This window comes from Parasteatoda tepidariorum, chromosome 4 (assembly GCF_043381705.1).
Source record: "Parasteatoda tepidariorum isolate YZ-2023 chromosome 4, CAS_Ptep_4.0, whole genome shotgun sequence".
In the NCBI taxonomy this organism is placed as follows: Eukaryota; Metazoa; Arthropoda; class Arachnida; order Araneae; family Theridiidae; genus Parasteatoda; species Parasteatoda tepidariorum.
Genome location: NC_092207.1, coordinates 81,578,466 through 81,603,341, shown reverse-complemented (window position 1 = coordinate 81,603,341; position 24,876 = coordinate 81,578,466). Strand labels below are relative to the sequence as shown.

Sequence of the window (24,876 nt, the reverse complement as noted above, 5' to 3'; positions counted from 1 at the left end):
CTTAACTTAGGGCAGTGTATACATTTCTAAATATACATGTAAAAATATCATACATGTCAAAATGTCAACACATGCATTGTGAATAATTTTCATATACCTAAACACTAAAAATGGTGGTTTTCAGGTTCATGAAAATGATAAATGAACACCAAAAATCTTTATTTCAAAGTGGTGTTCCACTGCACTAAAAATCAAGGATCTTCTTTTACACTATTTGGTGTAAAATAGCTACCACCATGTTTGTTTTTCTGTAACACTAAAACTTATAATTGCAGAAAGATATGATACACATAGGAATCGATAGAGTTATATTTACGATACAGTATAAAGTAAGAATTAGTAATTTAGGTCGCATACATATACTAATTCTTAAAATAAAATTAGTTACCAAATAAAACATACGTGTAGCAGAGAGAATATTAAGACAAATTCAAACTAGGCTTAACAGAGCAACAGCAGAAGAACTTCTGCACCATAAAAATATTTAATAGAGTTTACAGAGATTCGAAAATTAAAATATCAATAGGCTTATTACGCAACAGAAAATGTACAGACCTAAGCTCACCGGACAAAAAATTAGTCACCCTAGTGCGCAAGCACCGAAGAATCGTTAGGTTTCTTTAGATGACGCAGTGGTCAAGTTGTCGATACCCCGATTTTTTACGCTGACAACAGCAAAGTTCATTGTGCTAAAAGAGTATGTGACTGGTTTTATGAACTCTCAGACACTCAAGTACATGTTGACTGGCCTGCAAAATCACCTGACTTCAACCCCATTGAAAATTTGTGGGACATGTCGGAACAACCGGTAAAACGCCGAAATCAGCATCCTCGTAATTTGGTGGATTCACTCTATCAAATCCTCAACAATTGGCTTAAATTAGATTCGACGTAGCTGCAAAACCTTGCGGACTTACTTCCTGACCGATTCCAGGCCGTTATCGAATCCAGAGGCTGTGTTACTTGCTATTAAATGATGCTTTTTATGATTTCTCTAAGGGTGACTAATTTTTTGTTCGGTGTGCTTATTTTAATGGCAAATGTTAATTAGATGAAAAGCAGCGTTGAAGACAACCACAAACAACTGCCACCTTGTTATCGATTGTAAACAATTACTGGTGATGTCCAAAATGAGCCAACATTGGAGTTTTTGGAAACGAAATGAATGACATATGGTGTAAAAGCACATGATGTTGGAGGAAACTTTTTGCATTTTAGCTGCTTAGAGCTTTCATACACCATTTAAATTGCATACGAAGGCGATTTGGTGTTAACTTGGAAACTGTCCTTTTGCACAATTTTTAGAGTTTCCAACATCAAATTTGGAGAGTTATTGCATCATAGGTTTTGTAGCATACAGGTCGCAAAAGAAAAAAAACTGACTGTTCTGAATAACTTTTAGTCTAATAATCGGATCTTCACGTTATGGGACTCAATCTTCATAGTTCCTGAGATATCAAATTTTAAATATATGACTTTCTTAAAATTCGCTTTCTCAGGAACTATTTGACTGATTTCGTTCGAATTTTGTGTTTTTCCATGTAAAATTACATTCTTTAAAATGATGAAAAAATTGAATGCCATATAATTCAAAATGTTTTTCTTCATTATTAATAAAATAATAAGAAATAGTAAATATTTATTAAAAGCTATTTTTTGCATGGAATTATCTTTAGATAAACGAATTTTATAATTGCGTGCAAATATTTTTTAATTTGCTTAAAAAGTTCTCGAGATATGGCAAGATACACAAAAAGTAAAATTAAGGATAACCAAATTTTGGACCGCTCTTCTGACCAAACTATGGAGATTCTCTTTACTTTTATGTTATGGGAGTTAGAAATTCGAATTTATCGTAAAATGCTTATACAGAGAAAGTGCGTTTTTGTGTCTGATTTTGTAACTTATGAAATAGTCTGCTCTAATTAATTAGCATATTTGAGATTATCTCTTCGAACCATTATGATTTATGAACATGAAGATCCGATCATTAGATCAAAAGTTAGTCAAAGTAATCCGGGGTTGTTGTTTTTTGCGCATAGTATATCAAAGAACGTAAAGAAAAAAATGGCAAAACAATAAAAATATTTACAAGCGGTACAAAATTCAGGTCAAATAAACAATTTCGATTTGTTTTAATGCATAGCCGTTTTTATAGTTGACCTACACGACCTATTACAGTCAAACAAAAATCAAAGCTTGCAGGAACTGTTTGTAACACAAATGTGATAATTAAAAACACAAACATTACCATTTCCTATTCCTCAAAGTCATATTATAAAAATCTTAACGCTTGAATAATACCGATGTAAAATGATTAAAAATAGTTTAAGACCATAAAATTGCAGATAACTCTTGAAAATTAATAAGCTGCTAAAATATCTTTCTTTATTTCACCATTTTTAGTAACCGTAACTAACTTAACTAGCCAGCGTAGTAAAAAACCCAATTAAAATCGGATTTATAATACTTCATTAGCACATAAGGAAAAAAGGAATACTTTTAAGCGTTAATGAGTTCGATTTTTTGAAAAAAAGTTTATACATTCATTATAAAAAAATATTTTGTTCTAATCCTCTTTATGAGGTTTTAAGATAAAAAAAAGTTCTTACAAGGCATTAAATTTTATAAACTTTACTGAAGCTCAAGTTTTATTAATTTTTGCGTCTTTAAAAGGTAAAAATGCTTATAAAATCATAATTTATTAACTTATTTAATACATTTTTAGTTTAAAACTAGGGGGCTATGCCCCCCTGTTCGCTGTCACTCACCAATCCTGATGATTGCTTCGCAATTATTGTCGTTTCTTGGAAGAAAACAGTTTTTTCTACTAAAGCTAAAATTATTCACTTAACATATATGTACTAAAAGGAATTCTGTTTGCTTACTCTTGTGCCTCTACTTCCCACGTCCAAATCTTACTATCTATTAGTATTATAAATATTTAGATCTATCAGTAAGCAGAAGTAATTTTTCGAAGTAATCATTTTTTAAAATAACAATTATATTGTTATAAGAATATATAGTTGTAACAATATATCGTTCAAACAAATTTGATGAGTTTACAACCGTAATTTAATATTTTTGCTTACCAAATGGGCGGATTATATTAAATACTATTTTTGCTTGCAGCTCATTGTGCATGAAGCTGATCATTAAGTTATTAATATTTAACAGATCTCTTTAACTGTAATTTAATACAGTATATTAACGTTATTTGCACAACAATAATAATTGTAAAACGGTTAATAAGATTTGACGACCTTTTTAGCTAACTTTATCTTAAAATGTAGTCCAGAATTACATTATAACAATAATACAGAAATACAACTATTCTCTTAGTTTCAAACTCGAAAATTGAATTGAAAACGTAATAATAGCAGTACAGGAAAATAACTTTAAATTAGGGAAAAAAAAATCTTTATAGATTACGACTTTATTAGTTTTACGACTTTTTTTACGACTTTTATTAGTTTTAAGCTGATGACAACCACAACAATTTAAATGAAGAAAAACTGGATCCTACCACGTGATTATCCGGCCAATAAAAATGCACGGACGACAATGGAAAACTGCTGGACCATCTTTAAACATACTCAAAACAAAGGAAAGTTTAACTAGTATGTTTAGTTGTAATATTTCAGCAGACAGCATTTTTTTAAATTATTATTCTTTCACAAGCATTTTGCTTGGCTGTTTTGTGCGTTACTAACCGCAAGTCTTCTGTGATTGGCTATGTGTTATCATTTCACTCTCTTCTTATATTATATAAAGACATTTGTTATTACTAGTTATATAACTAGTGTGTCTTTATATAACTAGTTATATTACTAGTTATATAAAGACATTTGTTATTACTAGTTATGCCATAAGGGTACTTCATGCCTTTAAAATTAAAAGAGGATTTGTAAGACATGGAATTTAGTTTATTAAAACTAGCTTATACCTATCTTAATTAAAGAACCTTAGTAAGAATAGATTGGATTAAGTTTTAAAGTGGTGTTATTGAAATAGCAATAATATATATAGAATACAAATTTTTATGGAACTTTTTTTAAAAAAAAACTCTACTCTATTTATTTGGCATTAATTTATTTAGATATTTGTGTTAATAATGTTCACAATATAAACTTTTTTTTAATTACTTTAATATTTAACATGAAATATTAAATTTGCTAATTTTTATATAATACGTGATTTGTTTAAAAAATGTATTTATTGATTTTTTTTTCTTTTTTACGATAAATACTGATAAGTTAGGATTTTGTGGTCACGAATTTGAATGCTCCCTTACATTGAGAGACATAATAAGAGTACCTCCGGTACCGATATAAGTACTAAATTCGAAGCAATTACCATACGTTTCTAAATGTCATTAAAAAAGAGAAGAAAGGATGGACATGACTGAAAGCAGATAAAGTGAAATCTCACCCTTGGATATCTCTTCAACATATTTTTCACAATGTATTCAGAAGATATTAAATCTCCATCAGCCAAACCTAGAACAAAAAAGTATTTTACTTAATAAATTAAATTTTATTTTTCTGAACAATTATGTTTTCATCTTTATCTAAATGTGTTTTAATTACTACCCTTAGATTATATTTTTAGGACTTTTGACGAAAAGGAATATTCAAGAGAAAAGAAAACAATGTATACATTTACAGTAGAACGCCAATTATCCGGACCGATTGAGACCAAAGCCGATCCGGACAACGAAAAATCCGGATTATTGAATAACTTAAAAAAATGAGTATGAAAATGTTAATGTCTATTCTTCCCACTTCTCCCAGGCTTAGGATTAGCAATTGTAGTAGTGCCTATCATAGCATATTACAAATGGCGTGTTTAAAAGTTTAATTTTTTAAGATTTTATTTGAAACCTGTTCCCTTATCAAATACTACTTGCCATTGGCAGAAAGAACGTGAGGTTTTTTTCAAAGTTAGCCACTTTTTACCCCTTTTAGATATTCTGAAAATAAAGAAGCATTTTTTTTTTAATTTTATTTAAGAAGATGGAAAAAAACACATGATCCTTAAACAATATGGATAATTGGACAGTCCGGTAAATCGGATTTCGGATAATCGGCACTGTGTGCCATTTTTCGACATCTTTCAGACATTCGAAAAGTAAAGAAGCACTTTCGCGATTTTTTTTATTATTTTATTTATTTCACTCTATTTATTTATATATATATATATATATTTCATTTTATTTTAAANTATATATATACAGAGAGAGAGAGAAATCTGATGAATAATCATCGAAATCAAACAAAGCGAAGGGCGAATTGAAATCTTCAAAATCTGATTAACTTATTATAGGAAACTAACAAAACGCTAACGTTTTTCTTTTCTATCCGACAATTAATCAAGATTTTGATGAATTTTATCATCCCGTTGATCTCTATTCTACTCTAAGAGCAGTAAATTCGTTTCACGAATATTAGTACATAAATTAAGCAAAAGAACCAGCATAAAACATGTAAAGGTAGAGAAATAAGAAGATAAAAATGTTTTAGCTCTATAAACAAGAACTTTCCTCGTTGCCTGAAAACAAAAATATTAAAGTTTCGCGTAAAGACATTGTGAAAGATTCTTATCTTGTAAAACCGAAACTATAGTATGTTCATTTCACTACCTCTATTTGTACTACCTTTCTTTAGTTATACATAACACAACTAGTACTTTATCATTAAATAAATGTATAATCCGATTGCATCACTCTTACCAAATAAATATGTTATAATTGTGTTGTAACATAAAAGAAACAGTGCTGTGAGAGGTGACCTTAAAGAACCTTCTAGGGCCACAGAGTCATACATATTTTGCAAGCCTGTTTCCTGAAAATAAAAAAGAAAGAATGAACTTGATCATCTGTAAATAGTTTTTTTTTCGATTCATAAATCAAATTGTCTCCATTTATCATTAAATATTTTTGTAGTGCGCAATATTCACATAATGTCTGTTGAAATTATACCATTTATGCCATTCCTTGAAGTATGTAGCCTGTGTCTGTTACACTGTTAGGATTTTTTCATTCTGAAATTACGGTGAAATAACCGGAAGCAGTCTGTTCATTAGATTAACCATACAGTTTATTGACAGGATCATTTCTTTACCTTTACGGTTTTAAAACCGTCTACAACAGGTACAGTTAAGAATCCGTGAATTCAAAGCTATACGGTTTCGTAACCATTTACAAAAAACATAGTTTCTGAACTATAAAAATAAAACTTAAGCAGACATCGGAGCTCTGTAGGTGCTCCGATGATAATTGCTCCATTGATCGATGATAATTGCTCCGATCTAGGGACAAAGATTTAGGAGTGCAGAACACCAGATACCTTTAATGTATTGAAGGAATGGAAGAAATATTGTGGTAACATATGGTGCTATTCGAGAATAATATTAAGAATTTTATAGATTCTTTTAAGAAGAAATAAAAAAAAAGAAGTTCATAATGCCTTGAATTTATAAAATATTTTTTCTTATAAGGTATTTATTGTAATTATGATAGTGTAACATTTTAAAACTAATTACTTACTTTATCTCCACAAAAACCAATCATTTCTAAAACTCTAATGATTCTCGTTGGAAGATGAGAAACCACCTGCAACACAACAAATCAAATAAATATTTAGATACTACTGTATATCAAATATTTTATAAGATGACTATTAGTTTAAGTATTGTTTGATGGCCCTCGTCACAATGTCAAGCAAAAGATCTACTGGTTAAAGTTTTTTATGCAAGGAAAACAACAGTTCGTTTGGTCTGTACAGTGCGCAAAAAAATGAACGGATCACCCTAAGTAAGTTTTGATCTAATGATCAGATCTTCACGTTCTAGGACCTCAAATATGTTAATTAGTGCAAACGATATTTTAAGACACGAAATCAGACACAAAAACGCATTTTCTTTAAATATAGATACCTTTTTTTCGGTGGATTCAGATTTCTGAACCCCAAAGATAGGGGGTTGATGCAGTGTGGGTAATATGGCTGCAATAATTTGGTTAAAAGAGCAGTCTTAAATTTGGACCCCTTAATGTCAATTTTACTTTTTGCACATACCGAGTACGTTTTAAGTGATTTAAAAAAAAATTGCACATATTTATAAAATTCGCTTATCTGAAGGTGATTCCATGCAAAAATAAGTTTTAGTAAGTCTTATTTATTTGTATCATTTTATTTAGTAATAATCGAAACAATTTTGAATGATAAGGTATACTATTTTTAATATTTTAAAGAATGTAATTTCACATAACAAAGCACAAAACTTAAACAAAATCAGCCAAACAGTTCTAGAGAAATTGAATTTTAAAGATACAATTTTTTAAATTCGATTTTCTTAGATTCGCTTTCTCAGGTACTATGCAACCAATTTCACTAAATATTTGTATTTTGCCATTTAAATGCTTTGTTTTGCCATGTTAAATTATTTAAAATGATATTAAAAACATTTATAAACTACAATTCAAAATTTTTCTCGACTATTATTAAACAAAAAAATGAAGCATTATAAAAATTTACTGAAAATTATATTTTGTCTGGAACTATCTTTAGTTAAACGAATTTATAATAGTGCGAATTTTTTTTGATTGGCTTAAAAAGTCCTTGAGATATGGGGAAATACGCAAAAAATGAAATCAATATTAAGGGGTCCAAACTTATGATCGGTCTTCTGACCAAACTATTGAGACCATATTTCCCAGATATAGGCTACCCCCTATATTTTGGGATTTAGAAATCCGAATTTGTCGGAAAAAAGGTATGTTTATTCAGAGAAAGTGCGTTTTTGTGTCTTAAGTTATCGTATGGTTTAATTAATTAGCATATTTGAGATCACCCCTCGAACCATTAAAATTGAGTCTTTGAAAGTGAAGATCCGATAGTTAGATCAAAAGTGATTCAGGGTGGACCGTTTTTTATTTTGCGCACTGTATATAAAATTTAGGACTCTTAAAAACAATCGCTTTGGCTGGAATGAGATATATTAAGGTATTGCGACCCACTGGTTTTAGTAAGCGACTCTACATCGCTGAAGCCAATCTGAAACCAATTAAATTTATTTATTAGTAAAAGTCTACTCTCTTTATTATTTTTTATATTTCGTTACTTTATTCATTTTTAATAAAATTATATTAAAAATTGTTTGTCCAAATTTTTTTCTTCCTTTGTGTAGAAATATACTTTCACGATACTTTATAAACGTGAGTAAATAAATTTAAAAAACACAAACAATTGTAGAAATTCTTTTCACACAACGATAGATATTTTTATTAATTGCTTCATTTAAATTTGTTTCTCTCATAGAGTTTTATTAAATTTGGAAAAAATAGTTACCGTATTAAATTATTTAGGATTTCACCTTCACATTATTTACACTTATTTTACTTTTATTGACTTTCAGAAGTTTAAAAAAAAGTTAGAATTTTTAATATTTCGATATTAATAAAAAGTTGAAGGTATTGTAATCAATACCAAAAGTTATTTTAATTAAAAAAATTAAACAACTTGATTTCTTCGTTAATATAAAGTTGAATGCATTTAAAGTTTGCGAATGTTACTTTTGAAATTATGGATTCATATATAATATTTTTGATTAATTAAAACAGAAAATTAAATTCAAATAATTTCTTCTAAGCATGAATAATTTCTGTTTGATCAACGATATTATAACAGTGGAATTTCTAAGATTATGCCTGCATTTTAAAATGAAACTCTGTAAAGATCTGTATTATTAACAGTATTGAACTAGCATTGCTACAAATACAATCCTCTAATATCTCTTTTTCTTGTAGTAAACTAAATAGCCGAGAGATATTTACCAAATAAAATATTCCTAATCCCATGCGAACTCCACTTTCATAGTGTCGCCTGTCGTTTTCGTCTTCCCATTTTCTGTTTTCTAAGATTAAAGCAGCTTCTCTAAAACAGAACAAGTTTTTAATAAGGAGAATTTAATGAGAGACTTATTAGCCACGAATGATAAAAATATTCCTTTAAAATAAGTGGAATTAATCTTTACTTTAAGAACATCGGTTCGACATTATTTTTACTAAAAGAATACTTTATAAAAAATAATGTAGTTACTTGTAAGCTCTGTAACAAGCTCTAATCCTTAAGCCACCTTTAATAAAATTCACGAAAGAATTATCAGCAACGAAGGTAAGTAATGCTGACAACAGAAGGCACTCCGCATAGCATAACTCAGCATGAACTTCCTCTGAAAAAAGTAATACGATGTTATATTAAGTACCTCTATTGTAAATAGTGATATTAAAAAAATAATATTTATAATAAACTTAAGTTATTATATATAACAAACATTTACGCTTTTAATATCAGTAAAATGAATTTCAAAACGAACTCAAAAGATCAAATTCATGATTATTTTTAATCTTAAAACGAATCTGCAGTAATAGCGTTATACAAATAAAATAATATTATTCTTCCTAACTCAAAATAATGAAGAATTCTACATCCATATTTTAATGAGAAATGTTTTAAAATTTTTATAACTTTTAAATTGTCTTTCAAATATAAGCTATGACGTAAAACCAGACTTAATGCCTCTTATTTGATTGAAAAATAATACTTGGAACAGAGAAAAAAAATCTCAATTTAAATAGCAAACGATTCTAAGTGTTACGAATTTTTTAACCGTTTTCTAGTTCTAATTTTTACATTTTGTTTTGGAATATGATACATCAAATCATTTTTTAGTTTAAAAATTATTATTTAATAACAAATGTGAAAACTGAATACGCATCATTAAAAACAAAGTGCTCGTATAAAATAAAATAAAATTGTGGCTGTAAAATAAATCTGACTGCATATCATTTTATTTGAAAATAATATTCTTTAGCTTGGAAAAGATTTCAAATCCAACAGTGAACGGTTACATAAATAATGAGTTCTGAAACCGACTTTTAGTTTTCTTCTTTACATTTTGTTCAGGAATTAAATATTAATCACCAATACATTTTAAAAGTTATAAATTATTTTATAACCATAAACATAAAAGAATTGTTATATTTCCTACAAAAATACTTTTATAAAAATAAGTAAACGTTACTTTTTACTTTAAAAAAAAAGTATAGTTTTAAAACAAATAAAGAATAACAGTTTTAACATGGATTCCCATATTCGTAAAAGTTCTGTTATTCATTAACAATATTCGGTTATTCCAATAGAAATTACATTAATTTTTGATGAATGTATTTTAAACTAATTTTCTAAACGTTACTCTTATAAAATAATAGAATTATTAATTTATTCTATCATATTTTATTAATATTCGTATTCGTATGATATTCGCATCGTATATTAAAATATTCGTATATACAGAATTATATATGCTAAAATAACTAGTTTTAAAGTCAGAATAAATTACTTGAGCTATAATTTGAAAATAAGTAAATTATAATACAGATTACATTTATAAAAAATTTTAGTGCACAATAAATTCCTTGGATGCATAAATTAAACGTTAACTATTTTATTTAATTTTTATGCATGTATATATTTCACTACTGCGATTTAAATGTGCAAAATGCATTCAATGCAATATAAATGTCAAAACTATAATTTTTTTTGAAAACATTGTAACTTACCAGTTGTATACAAATTATAATCAACTCCTCTTAATAATCGAGTTATATAAAGCAAAGTTCCTTTTTTTCTTAGCCTGTTGCAAGTCGTAACGCTTTCCTTTAAAACTTCCATCGTTCTACTGATATCATCCTGCCGAGAAGGATAAAAAAGCCCTTTGAATTTATAATTACAACTTATGACTTATTTACAATATTAGTTGTCTTGAATTTTATTTCAAAAATTTTAATTTCTATAAAAATTAAGTTAACCGACTAGTTTCGACAACTCCTTTTTTAAATATTAATATCAAATTTTAGAAAACTAGTTTATATGTTTTAACATGTGTAAAAACTTACAAAAGTAGCAAAAAAATTATTAAAAAATTTTTTTAAGTAGCCATTTTTGGGTAAAAATAAACCATTTTTTGCACATATGCTAAACACTGTTAAAATATTACATCACCCAAAACAAAAAATCCTTAATTCAAAATTTTTTTAGAAGGCTATCAACTATGTTTTAAACTATTATCTTAAAGCAAGCGCATGTATTGCAGAGTTAGGAATCAATGCAGTTAAAAAAGTACATTTTTAAACAATTCTGCACGTGTCTTTGCGAAAAAACATACATGAAAAATGAAATTCTACTTTTTTTTCTTAGTCTGTTGTTCAAAACATGTGTTCTAAAACCATAAACACACATGAAAAATTGTAGACAATTATTTTAAAAACAATATGAGATATCGTATTTAAGGTGGCGTAAAATGTGAAAAACCTGATTTTGAGATAATCGCATTTAAAGAATTAAAATCACTACTCCATTACCTTGCACAAAACTGCTATAACTTCGTAAATAACTGGAGTACAAACGAAAGTAAAGTATTTTTAAAAAGCTACGACTACATGGATTCTAAATTTATAGTAAACTCAATTTCGAGAATTTTGTCTAAAATCGTGTTTTTTCAATAGTAAGATAAGATACCTTAAATTAGAGTTGTTGTTCTTTTATCAGCTTATAACACGCTTTAACGCTTGGCTTGCATTATGTTACTTATATCAATATGTCGTGGGAACTAAACACTTTTGAATTATACCCAAATATTATGGCTCTTTCGCACAAATTTTTATGCATTTTATTGCTAAATTTAACTTTTTAATCAAATTTAAATCAGAATTGTTCTTTCTCAGTTTGCAACTAGTTCATTATGTTGTATACGTCATATTGTTGTAAAAAATATATAAACAAATTTTAAATAATTTGTATTATGATTTTTCAAAGAAAAAATCTGTATATATGTATATATGGAATATTTCATTTGATAATGAAATTTAAAGGCCAGTTCCTTTTTTCTGCTAGGTTCTCGATTGCTTAACATACATCATGCTGCCGCGGATGTAAAAAGCTTAAATATTTATATCAACAAGTTATGCCTTACTTTCAATATGGTTTCTCATACATTCAATCAATAAATTTAATTTTATGATCAATTTTAAGTGATTCTAATCAATTTGTTTTTCTCGGATTGTAACATTCCAATTTACGGCTTTCGTCGTCCAATCTTCTACGTCTTTCTTAATATCATGCCATAGGACGAAAACACAGTTAAATTTATATCTACAAACACAGCAACACTACAAACACTTTGTAATATGCATTTTTATAAAATTTAACACGAAAATTTTATTTGTAAATAAAATTTAAAAACATCACATTGATACGCATCAATAAAAGTTTCTTTAGTCCAAATCAATTTTCTTTTATTTTTGTGAACAATTTCGTTTATTTAATTTCTCATTTTTTTTAATAACAGAACCACAACGAAACTTACATCACTGAAAATGTATTATAACTTTTAAAACATTATTCGAATTTTTATCACTCGCTGAGCCACAAGCTGAGTCATGTTATTATTCATATTAAGTTTAACCATATTATCGTTCAAATTAAACTGTCTTCAATTTGATTACGCGATACTATGGTTCAAAATCAACTGTGACATGATTCAATTTAACAACTTATTAGAGTGAGAACACGATATATGCACGATATTGTGGCTCACGGAATAATTATTGTGGTTCAACATAAAACCATGATGAGGAGAGACAACATGAGAACAACATGAACCATGTTATCGTTCATATTAAGTTTGACCATATTATCGTTCAAATTAAACTGTCTTCAATTTGATTACGCGATACTGTGGTTCAATATCAACGGTGACATGATTCAATTTAACAACTTATTAAAGTTAGAACACGATATATGCACGATATTGTGGCTCAAGGAATAATTATTGTGGTTCAACATAAAACCTTGATGATGAACGACAACGTGAGAACAACATGAACCATGTTATCATTCATATTAAGTTTAACCATGTTATCGTTCAAATTAAACTGTCTTTAATTTGATTACGCGATACTGTGGTTCAATATCAACGGTGACATGATTCAATTTAACAACTTATTAAAGTTAGAACACGATATATGCACGATATTGTGGCTCAAGGAATAATTATTGTGGTTCAACATAAAACCTTGATGGTGAACGACAACATGAGAACAACATGAACCATGTTATCGTTCATATTAAGTTTAACCATATTATCGTTCAAATTAAAATGTCTTTAANCTCGGAAGGGTGACCCTTTTGATTGGGGCTAGTTTATTTCGACTGCAAATGAGATGGATCTCTGTAGAAATATCATCTGCGTGACGCGCGTACAAGCAAGCACCATATGCACGTTCCGAAGCGTCGAACTCAAACCTCAACAAATATCAACGGTGACATGATTCAATTTAATATATGCTTGGTATTGAGGCTCAAGAAATAATTATTGTGGTTCAACATAAAACCGATTCTTACCAATTCTAGTGTAACCTAATCTGCAGTTTACATGATAACATAGATTTTTTTCACTACATCATCTGAAGTATAAAATATAATGTAAATAAATGTTTTTTGACGTAAAAAAAAGTTTGTAAATAATAATGTATGAATAAAATATTTTTTACGAAGAATGTAAAGAAGAGTTTAAACATATTTTTAAAAAATTCGTAGTGTTAGGTTTGGTGTAGAACTTTTAACCATATGAAGATTAAACTTTTTTAAGGTCTGTATCTTTTTCACGAATGGTAGACTGAAAATTAAAACTCTATAAACTTAATTCTAATTAGTTATATGATAATTTTTAAACTGCCTTTTTTACACCTGTACGGAGAAAAAATTCTAATAAAATTCTCATACTGCAGGGTGATGACGTTTCAGTTTTAAAAAAAAGTTCTGGTTTAATCAAACAAGGATACATGGTATTTAAACCTTTTATATAGACATTTTTTCGCTCTTATAATAACGGTTTACGGAAAATTTTGGTTTTCAAAATTATAGTTCCAATGTTAAAATTATAGTTCTTATTACCACAGATTTAGTAAAAAATACAAAACTGAAAAATAAATTTAACAGAATAAATTATTTTTATGCCATGCTCTAAGATATGATAAAACTCATTTTAAAAAACTAAAACTATTCAAAAACGCACATCATAAAACTAGATATTAATGTTAATTTTACCAAAATCATTATCACTGCGGTAGGGTTACCGAGTTTTTTGTTGTTCCCATAGATTAATATATAGATTAATATTTTGATTAATATTAGATAAATATTGCCATATTCTGGTAGTTTAAACCATACTTTTTTCTCAGTGTAAAACTAAAAAAACTTTTTTAATATCATTTTATAACTTCACCTTTTTTAATATAAAAATTTATTGAGTTTTTGAAGCTCGGTGTTTGCATTAATATTAATATATTTAAGTTTATTTTAAACTCATTTGAATAAAAGGCGTTGCATCGTTTATCTTATTTCTTATAGAAGCTTTTTCTTTTTGATTATTCAATTATATTTCTCAAAAGAGGATTATTGTCCATTTACCTAAACTTCAATCTAAAAAAAGCTCTTTATAGGATAAATCTCAAACTCCGTATTATAAACTTATGACATAAAAGAAGCTTTACTCGGTATTTTCCAGGAGTATTTTTCGATTTAAATTTTAAAAGCATCAGGGATATTAAATTTTACTAAGAATCAAGTGGTTTTTGTTTCGGCATTTTAATTGGGGCTTCAAAATATTTTTTGAAAGCTTTATTTGAGTAAAATTAAGGTAAGTAGACAGCGTGTTTGTATTTTTAAAATATTAACTGCGCAGTAAATGTTATTACCAACATCTTACGTACTTAAAATTTAAGTAAAATATTCTGAAAGTGATTGATAAATGATCTAGTTATAGCCTTAAAGTTATTAGCTTTATTAAAAAACTCTAAAAATTATAATTTATGGTAAATTTTTTGTAAATAAGCCATCATGTATTAAGTCAAGAATTTTCTTAAAACTTTTATCCATAATTATAAAAAGAAAACAACTATGATAAATAATATTGTAATAATTAATGTTATAATAAAAAAATTATTGCTATAATATAACAATTAATTCAATAATATAATTCATTTTATGATATTATAATTAATGTTATATTATTATAATTAATGTTATATTATAATAATAAATATCGCAATAATTCTTAGATTTTTGATCAACATGATAAGGCTCTTAAATAATGTCAGATTGGTCAGATGTTAAAATTTTAACTTTTTACGACTAAAGAACGGAGAGTTAATAAGATTCGTAAAATCTAAGTAATGAGTATCGGTTTTGCATACAAAACACAAATGGAGAAAAGGTAAAAAAATAACGAAACTGATTGACAATTTCACAAACCGGGATTGTTTCTAATGTTGTATTGATAAATTATTGATGACAAAATAGTGTTTTCTTTAGCGTGCAAAGATTATTCACGATACTAAAAACTATTAGCTAATTTTAATGCGCATTACTTTCGCTTAAATTGGCTAAATTCTGTTCACATTCTGTATTTCCATGATTTACTGCTCTTGTTATGTCTAATCTCTTCCTGAAGTCAGGTAAGGTTCAAAAGAATGTTGACTTACAGAACGTCAATGACCAGGAATGGATTTGAATAAATTTTCTCCTTAGCTTCCTAGAATGTGTTAAGAAGCCTCTATCGTGACCTTTTTGCAAATGTCGAAGATTTGTCCACCATTTTTGAAAATGTGGTGTGGCCACTAACCAACATTTAATGTGGCTACTAACTAGCCGTAAGAGGGCAGATCTGTCACACCTCGGCTTTCTGCCCAAATGCAAGTGATGGACTGGGGAACTAATCACTCAGCCTTGAGTTGCACTCTTTTTTTCTTAAAGAATAATTCTTGATAGGTTTGAAGAATAAATTCGTTGGCCGCAGCCCTCCTGTGTAAGTTTGTCCACGATCTCGTTGCCATAAAGAACCACAACAGACGGTATCCACTGAAAATATACAACCCGTTGCTGAGAAATAATCTGTAATTTCTGTAACATAGCTGTACCGACTCTAATGCCAACAAGAATCCAATAATAAGATGTTGCAGGCAACAGCTGTTTAGTAAGATCCATAGTTCATCAAAATTCCTTTCAATCAGTATGGGCTTATCATCTACATTTGCTAAAAGTTCATTTCTGAAGACAGAACAGTGATCTGGGTTGCATTTACAGAGAGTAAATTTTCTCCATGGGATGTCTGATGTCACTAGTTCTTCAGTGGCGTCTTTGTAATGACATGTTTTTGAATGCGATTTACTGATTTATCTAAGTACGTATACGAATTAGAACCTGATTATTTCACCGATATATATGGGCAAATAGGCTTCTTCTACATAGCATGTATCTTTTCTAATAAAATAAATTAATATGAATCGAAGCTTAGTGAGTTATACATACTATTGCTGCACGTTTTATAATTTCATTAATTTAGTGATCGAAAAGGTAACGTAATTCATCAGGCCTGATAGCAGTGGCTTTACCCGTCATTACCATGTAACACAGGCTGATCCAAAAGCACCGTCCTATTTTTAAAATCTTTGTCCCAAAAAAATTATAAGCATTAGGAGTGGTAAATTAATTTTTCCGTGAGGAAAAAACAGGAACATCTAACAGATGTAGGAAGCCTGGATAAAAATTATCATAACCGGTTTGAGCATGGATAAAGCTTAAAGGTGTTCCTAATATTCTCCTTTCATTTTCAAACTGCTTTCTCCAGGACTTAAACAAGTTTTGACAATTTTAATCGCGTCTTTTTCCTCAATATTTCAACAGATTTAGAAACCGTTTTCCGTTTGAATATTATTTTGGGGACCTTCAATCATTTTTACAAGGAACTTAATGTGTATTAAAGGCAGCTGTTATGCAACACCATGTGTTTTCTAATTATGCCATCGTAATGAATCAGAGGACAAAAATAGAAAGAAAAAGTTACATACCGGATCAAATGATAATATAGACTGTATAAAACACACTGTTCCTTTTCCAAGAGCATGATATGAACTGCAGTGTGCCCTAGATAGATAAAAAAGAACTCATTACTTTTTTTAAAAAAATTTAAGTAAATTATATAAAAAGAAACTATTCTATTTATTTATTTAAGTTCAAATAGTTCATTATGCATCTATCTTATTATGTTGAACACTAGTGCGTAGGTACAAAGTTGATTGCCTGTTGAAAAAACCATGAATATTTTAGTGCTGGCAAAAAGGAAATGAAAACTCCAATATCAAGTTATTGAGCAGTCATGAGCATGAAAAATAAAAACAAAAAAAATCTTAATTAAATACCTCAACTAAATAACATTATCTACACTGTAAAAACTTTGGTGTAATCTCTTCGAATATGAAGTTGAAAATCCTAAAAGATTGTGTAAAAGAACTCTTTATGTTAAGTTCAACACCTAATCGAGCATTCATATACAATTTAAAGAGTGTAATTTAAGTTTAAGTATCTAAAGTGGAAAACAACTTACGCTAATTTTCTAATTATGCGCGCAATCACACCATGCTTAAATTATTTTCGCTTTCGAAAACACCTATGTTAGAGCTCTTTGGATATCGCCAGTAAATTGGATATCCGCACAATGTCTATTGAAAAAAATTTAAAACATAAATGTATGCCGGTAAAAATATGTATGTATGCTTTCAGTGGTGTCTTGGGATATTCATCCACTTTTAGATGCACCTGGATAATTTTTTTTTTTATTTTTTTTCCGCACATGCGCTGTATAAAGCAACTACTTCAATTACTCTTATCTGGCGCAGTTTTTATTATTTTTTTTTAATTTTAAAGCAATAATTTCGTTATCAGTTTAAAATTGATTCAAACGCTTTGTTTAATTTTTTTTTAAAATTTAAGCTATAGCAAAAGTGGCACTAGACCTAGTATATATTTCGGACATTTACCAAAGGTCTAGTCATACTAGGTCTGGTTAAGTGCCATTGCCCGGTATACATTTGCCCGGTATATCCTACACTGATGTTTTTTTAAGGTCAAGTGCCACTGCCCGGTATACCTTAGACTGATGTTTTTTTAAGGTTAAGTGCCACTGCCCGGCATACATTTGCCCTGTATACCCTACACTGATGTTTTTTTAAGGTCAAGTGCCACTGCCCGGTATACCCTACACTGATGTTTTTTAAGGTTAAGTGCCACTGCCCGGCATACATTTGCCCTGTATACCCTACACTGATGTTTTTTTAAGGTCAAGTGCCACTGCCCGGTATACCTTACACTGATGTTTTTTAAGGTCAAGTGCCACTGTCGGGTATACATTTGCCCGGTATACCCAACACTGATGTTTTTTTAGGGTCAAGTGCCACTGTCGGGTATGTATTTGCCCGGTATACCCTACACTGATGTTTTTTTAAGGTCAAGAGCCATTGCCCGGTATATATTTGCCCGATACTCCAAACACTGATGTTTGTTCTAATCTATCGTCAGTAAGTATTAAAATATCGAATAAATGTATTTATATCCACGAATAAATTAATATAAAATCGGATGTAATAAATGCTTCGGACATTCATCAAAGCGTCTAATTTGATTGTCAACATTCACCGGTGAAAGTCAACAACCACCGATTTCGGGCATTCACAGTAACATGCACATCATTTACATAATAACCTCATGAGGACGATTATTTCATACTTTGCCTAAATAGCATCCAGCATTTCAAAAAATAAAAGTAATTGGTTTTGTTGGCGATGATCTCGTAAGGCGATAAAGAATCACGCATAGTACAGGTAAGGAAGATATTAACCTCGAAGGAAAAGTGGATGAATACCCCAAGGAACCGCCTTCAGTTGTACGATAGGAATAATAATATTTAAATTTTTCAGTATTTTCGAACAGCATTAAATTATTATATTCCTATCCAAGTTTTGTTATCCCTAGTTTGAATTCTTCTAATTATTCTCTCTGTATTACGCGTATGTTTGATTAGCCAATCTTTTTTCTTTTTTTTTTAGAATTCCAGTATATATGCATCCTAAATTGGTTACCTTATCTTGCCTAGTGAAAATAATTTTACTGACTCTTATGTGTATCTTATATCTTACTGTAATTCTAAATGTTAGTGTTACGGTAAACGAAAAATGGTGGCTCTTCATCAATTAGTGTAAAAAAACACTCTACTGGTGAGATGAAGCCCCAAAAACCAAGAGTTATCTATGGTCTTTCATTTCACCAATCTGGTGTAAAGTATTTGCCACCGTAAAAAAATCGCCAAACTACTGACGCTAGTGAATACTAATTGACTATTGTACTAGGTACTGCAGGTATTCTTGAAAGTAGATACCTTAAATGCTAATATAGGTGTTGTGGTAATAGATATTTATGGCCTGCAGAAATGTAGAATTGCGGAAATGTATTTATACCAAAGGTTTAAATGAAACAATATGGTTCATATTTTTCGAACAGCATTTTAAAAAGAGTATCAGCAGGCATACTGATAGTTGAAGTTAGAATTAAATGCCCAAGTATGCAATGAATCAGTGGTGAAAGCAATCTCGAATTGCGAAGAAATCCGAAGGGAACTGCGAACGGATTTGTGATGGCAACGATCAGGGGTTGGTATCCCCTAATGTCGTATAAAACGCTTATACTTATGTGATATGTGTATGCAATCCCAAAACCGATAAAATAACGTTCACGTTGTCAAAAAAGAACTGAAATAAACTAGAGATATAAATTGGGCAGATATCAAAACTTTTAACTTAACTGTTCATGTAAGCAAGCAAGCTGCATTAATGCTTATTAAATTACGCAAATCACTGAATTGTTAAGAGTGTCTATAGTTAAAATAGTGTACGCAATTAGTATTGAATCGCATACAAATCAAATATATCATAATACCCATAAATTGGATAAAGTGCACTGTTTAAATCAAAGTTTTCACATGATGTACAGTGAGCAAAAAAGAGAAGAAAAAAAACGAATCAACCTGAATAACTTTTAATTTCATGATCAGATTTTCACGTAACTTTTAATACTGAATAATCACTTTTAATAATCCCTGAAACGAAAAAAAATATGATTTCAGACCCCCAAAGTATAGAGGGAGCTCCGATCTTGGAAATATGGTCCCAATAGTTTGGTCAGGAGTTTGAACCCCTTAATGTTAAATTTTACTTTTGTGTGCTGCACCATATCTCGGAAATTAGTTAAGTAAATTTAAAAAATTTTGCACACAACTCTAAGACTCATTTATCCAAAGATAATTCCGTGCAAAATATATCTTTTGATAATTATTAATTATTTATTAGTGTTTTATTTATTATTGTTTTATTTACTAATAGTCGAAAAAACTTAGACATACTCATTTTTACATTATTAAAAAGAATGTATTTTTAGGATGTAATTTCAGAATGCAAAATACAAAATTGAACCACATCTGTCGAATAATTCCAGAAAAAATGAATTCTAAAGGTGTTATATCGATTCTCCGAATTCGTTTGATTTCTTCGAAACTATTCTTTGCAATACGATATAAACTGAGAATATAGCCTAGGGATCAGCGAGCGCAGTGATCAGGGGGGCAAAGCTCCCTATTAATATTTATTTACAATTATGAAATATTATTCTTAATATTATTTAAAAAAATTATTTTTTCTTGATACATATCTGTTTAGTATATTTAAGCATTTATGGCAAACATTAAAAATATATTTGATGTAATTTTTTTAATATGTGAATTCTAAATAAATCTCTATATTAAGACTACTAAAGATGATTTTTAGATATAATTTTAACGGTTTAAAGATTATCTTTTCGTATCTACCATATTTAATTAACATATATTTTTAAGAAATGGAAAATGAAATTAAAAATATTTTCAGAGATGAAATTTAAAAAGACTAAACGTATTAGAGATCACAAAATAATATTTGAACGAGAGCAAGCATAACGCAAAGAAAACCTTTCTATGTAGGTGAAATTGATAACATCAAAATCTAAGTGAGTGATTATCCGAAGGCAATAAAAAATATTTGAAAGATGATTATAAGAAATAAATTCTGATATTTTTGATCCAACTTTCCTTAATAACGGTTTGTTAGAATTCAATTTCAAAACATATTTTTTTCTTTGTAATTTAATTATTTGCAAATATTAATATTTTCAATATCATATTATTAACAACATTATTATTAGAAATATAATAGTGATTTGCAAATCCTAATACATGGATTGTTTTCCCTTCCTGTTTGATAAGGATTCTAAAAGTAGTGTAATAAAGGGTACAGTTAACGTAGCACATTGTATATAACTAACTATTTCATGAATTTTAATTATCATTTTAAAACATAATCTTCAAAAAATTAATAAAACAAAATTGCAGATTCATTCGACTTTATATACATATTTTTTGAGCTAGCAAGCATAAAAATTTAACGACATCGTAAATTTGCAATTCCACCTTTTTTACTTATTTATTTAGTCAACCAACATACATACCACGGTTCCATCAGATCAAGTGCTTCTTTAAATTTGTTATTCATAAACAGGTCTAAGGTTTGTAGAGTTTCTTCAATACTTTCTCGTACAGACGGTTTTTCTTCCGACGCTTCACTGAAAAGTAAAAATATTTTTTAGACAAAAAGAAAAACTTTATTTTCAAATATATTTGACACAAAATTAAGTATTAAAAGAAAAAATTACAAAAAATTACAATTGATAAGGAAAAATTACAATGAAATACTCGATTTCTTAACAATAAATATTAGTGAACATCTCCATTGTATGTTTATAAACATACTTGGCTATAAAAATTATGCGTAACAGTTATTTTATATATGTAGTGTTAGTTTAGTTCATCCCAGTTTTCTGGTAAAGAAAAAAATAATCCCGTTTTAAAGAAGAAGAAAAATTTAGTACATACATACTTCAAGTTACTTGCTCACAAAGTAAAAGCGAAACATAATTGATATTTTCGAACATATTATAGACGTAATTTACAATATTATTCTCCCACAATATGAAATTGGACTAACATTGAGGATTTAAACTGAGTTATTTGTTGTTTTTTTTATCCATATTATAATTTAAAATAATAAATTATATCTTAACACATTTTGCAATGAATTATTTTACCTAGCTTCATCTTCCATTCTTTTCTTGGTGATCTAAGTATAGTTTCACGTAGACATGAAAATTTAAATTTTCAGTTAGTAGCCAGTGGCGGGTAGGCTCTTGTAATTTAGAAGCCATTTTTTGTCAAACCTATTGAGTCGGTGACTAATATCGATAGGTCCTTTTCATTTAATAGTCGGTTTTTGCGACTATTAAAGAATAGACTTATATTTCTTGCTTGGATGAAATTAGTTTTTTTTTTTAAAATTCGTATTAGAAATAATGTACGTCTATAAAAAGTTAATTTAACAATAGAAATAATAAATAAATATGTGAAAAATTTTATTTAGAAATGCTGACTTTAAAGAACTTTATTTAAAAATATTTGGGGAGGTCAAAATACAATTAATGTACACATTACAACTTTGAAATATGTGAATTGCTAAGGAACTCTCCTTCCCCATGAATCCTTTGATGAATTTTGAAGGATCGAAATTTTGAATAGAGACATTGGACATCTTAATGAAAATTCTGTTACCTAGAGTCTCTTTCTGTATCAGGGGACTGTCCAGGCATTTTGTGAAAGGTCCTGTTTTTGTGAAAATGTGAAAAAACTATTCATAATTTGTGATTATAAAATAAGCGTTAAGTCACATTCTTTCAACCCGGGTCCTGATTTTGTGAATTTGTGCAAATAGGATCCTGTTAATGCAAAAATAGCTAAAAACGTTTTCAAGAAGTTTTTAAACTGTAAATAGATACAAGATTCTGCCCAACAAAACTGCTACTAAATTAGAGACGCATCATACAAATATTTGGTATTTAGCCTATACTGCTCAACACAGAATATTCATTTCGGACGAATAATAGAAACAAAATCACTCACATTTTTAATAATTTCAATTGACATATTTTAAATAACATATCTTAGTAATGTATCACTTTTACTGTGTTACACATTAAGTAAACTTAAACAATTCTTAAATTTATAATATTTAATTTAAAAAACTGCCAGAAATTAATTTTTATTTACATAATATTCTATTAATTAATTTCATGAATAAATATAGATTGATCAATTATTTATTCACAAAAAAATTTATGGTTTAATATTTATAAGAATGCGCCTACGATGCTTGTAAAAGCAGAAATATTTTCTTAGAATACTACATTTGGAATTTAAACTTAGGGAAACTTAGTTTGTCTGGAACCGTTTTTCTCCCCCCTCCCCGGAAGGGTTTATTCGATTTACAAAACAATAATGAAGATAAACAAATCCGTGAAGAATCCGATTAAAAGCTTTATTATTTTGTGAAGCGTCCGTTTTTATGAAAATATATTTTGTGAAGAGTCCGTTTTTATGAAAATATATTTTGTGAAGGGTCCATCTTTCTGAAAATATATTTTGTGAAGGGTCCGTTACGGACCAAACAGACCCCTGTATATTGATGTACTTTGACCATTAAGCGATTTTTATAAGAAAAAATCCATTTGTTAATTTAAGTAGCTACTTTTCCTTTTATTTATTTATTTTTTAAAATTTTTTTTACTCTACGCAAGGCCGGTGGCGAGTAGTTATTTTCATTTCTAGTTTCACTGCCAACCTTTTTCCCCTTTATTCAGAAATTATTTAATAAATGTTTTAAAAATACAATCAGCAATCCATAAGAATTTTTACTTATGTTTACTATTCCTAAACAATTTCATTTTTTCTTGTTATGCACTTTTAGAATTTAATTTGCAAAATTACGGTAAAATGAACAGCAGCAGTCTGTTTATTTAAACAACCGTAAGGTTTACGGTAGTTTTAAAACTGTTTGCATCTGGTGTGGTTAAAAAAACTTTAATACAAATCTATACGGTTTCAAAACCGCAGAAATAAAATTTAACTGAACTTAGAAGTTTTATGTCAGGTTTCTCGTTTGGTTATAGACATTGAAGTTGTGCGATGGAGTGAGACATGTAAGTTGTGTTTTGCCTGATGAACTGTGGAATGTGGCTTTTGCTTAGTTAATTTATTTGGCAGTATACTCTGTAGTAGAGATGGAAACTATTCTGTACTAGACTTTCTTATGTTAAGCACCTCTGTGAGGTTGCTGTATATACGTCAGAGTTTCGACGTCCAATTGTCCAGGATCACTAATTGAAGAGTGCAAGACACTGAAACTCATGTGTTGAAGAAACGGAAAATTATTATATAAGCGATGGGATTCGGACCCCAGTTCAGCCGGTCATGAGATTGGTAAAATACTCTTCTCGGCTATAGTGCGTACCCACTTGCATGGATCTAAGTGGATTCATAAAGTGGGCCTAATTGGCGCAGATAAAATTCTGGTCCTTATACTATTATAGGGGGAAATACTCAACAAGCGATTTTTTTTTACACTTAACAGTTTGAATAACATATTTATTAAGGTTAGTTGATTGTTTTGGTTAAATATGGCTTAATAGCAATAAAATTGTTGTTTTTCCATTTTTCTGAGAAATTTCTAACAGTGTGATTCAACACAAAATAATAGAACCTCATTTAACTATTTTAACCTCATTTACTTTCTTTTTTTTAAATATATTTTTTAACCTTTATTTCTTACACTTTAAAGGGCTATATGTAAGAAATATAACTATTCGATGCAAAAGTATGATCTTGGTTTAAGATTAAGAAGATACAAGAAAATGAAAATCAATTTTTAATTTATACAGTGTCTTTATTTTTATGCCAAAAACTCTTTATCTGCATTTAAGTTACAAGTTAAAAATGCGCCAAAAAAGACGT

General features: G+C 28.8%; 1 protein-coding gene across 1 annotated transcript in view; it reads right to left on the bottom strand.

Moving 5' to 3' along the window:
• LOC107450847 (tetratricopeptide repeat protein 39B-like) overlaps positions 1 to 24,876 on the bottom strand; it is a 46,883-nt gene that overhangs the window by 19,872 nt on the left and 2,135 nt on the right. The window contains exons 2-9 of the mRNA XM_071180122.1: positions 21,489 to 21,602; positions 16,970 to 17,045; positions 10,622 to 10,751; positions 9,099 to 9,231; positions 8,834 to 8,933; positions 6,548 to 6,613; positions 5,732 to 5,843; positions 4,432 to 4,499 (exon numbers count right to left, since the gene is read on the bottom strand). Coding sequence (XP_071036223.1) covers positions 4,432 to 4,499; positions 5,732 to 5,843; positions 6,548 to 6,613; positions 8,834 to 8,933; positions 9,099 to 9,231; positions 10,622 to 10,751; positions 16,970 to 17,045; positions 21,489 to 21,532 — 729 coding nt within the window. The 5' untranslated portion in view covers positions 21,533 to 21,602. The remainder of the gene's footprint in view (positions 1 to 4,431; positions 4,500 to 5,731; positions 5,844 to 6,547; positions 6,614 to 8,833; positions 8,934 to 9,098; positions 9,232 to 10,621; positions 10,752 to 16,969; positions 17,046 to 21,488; positions 21,603 to 24,876) is intronic.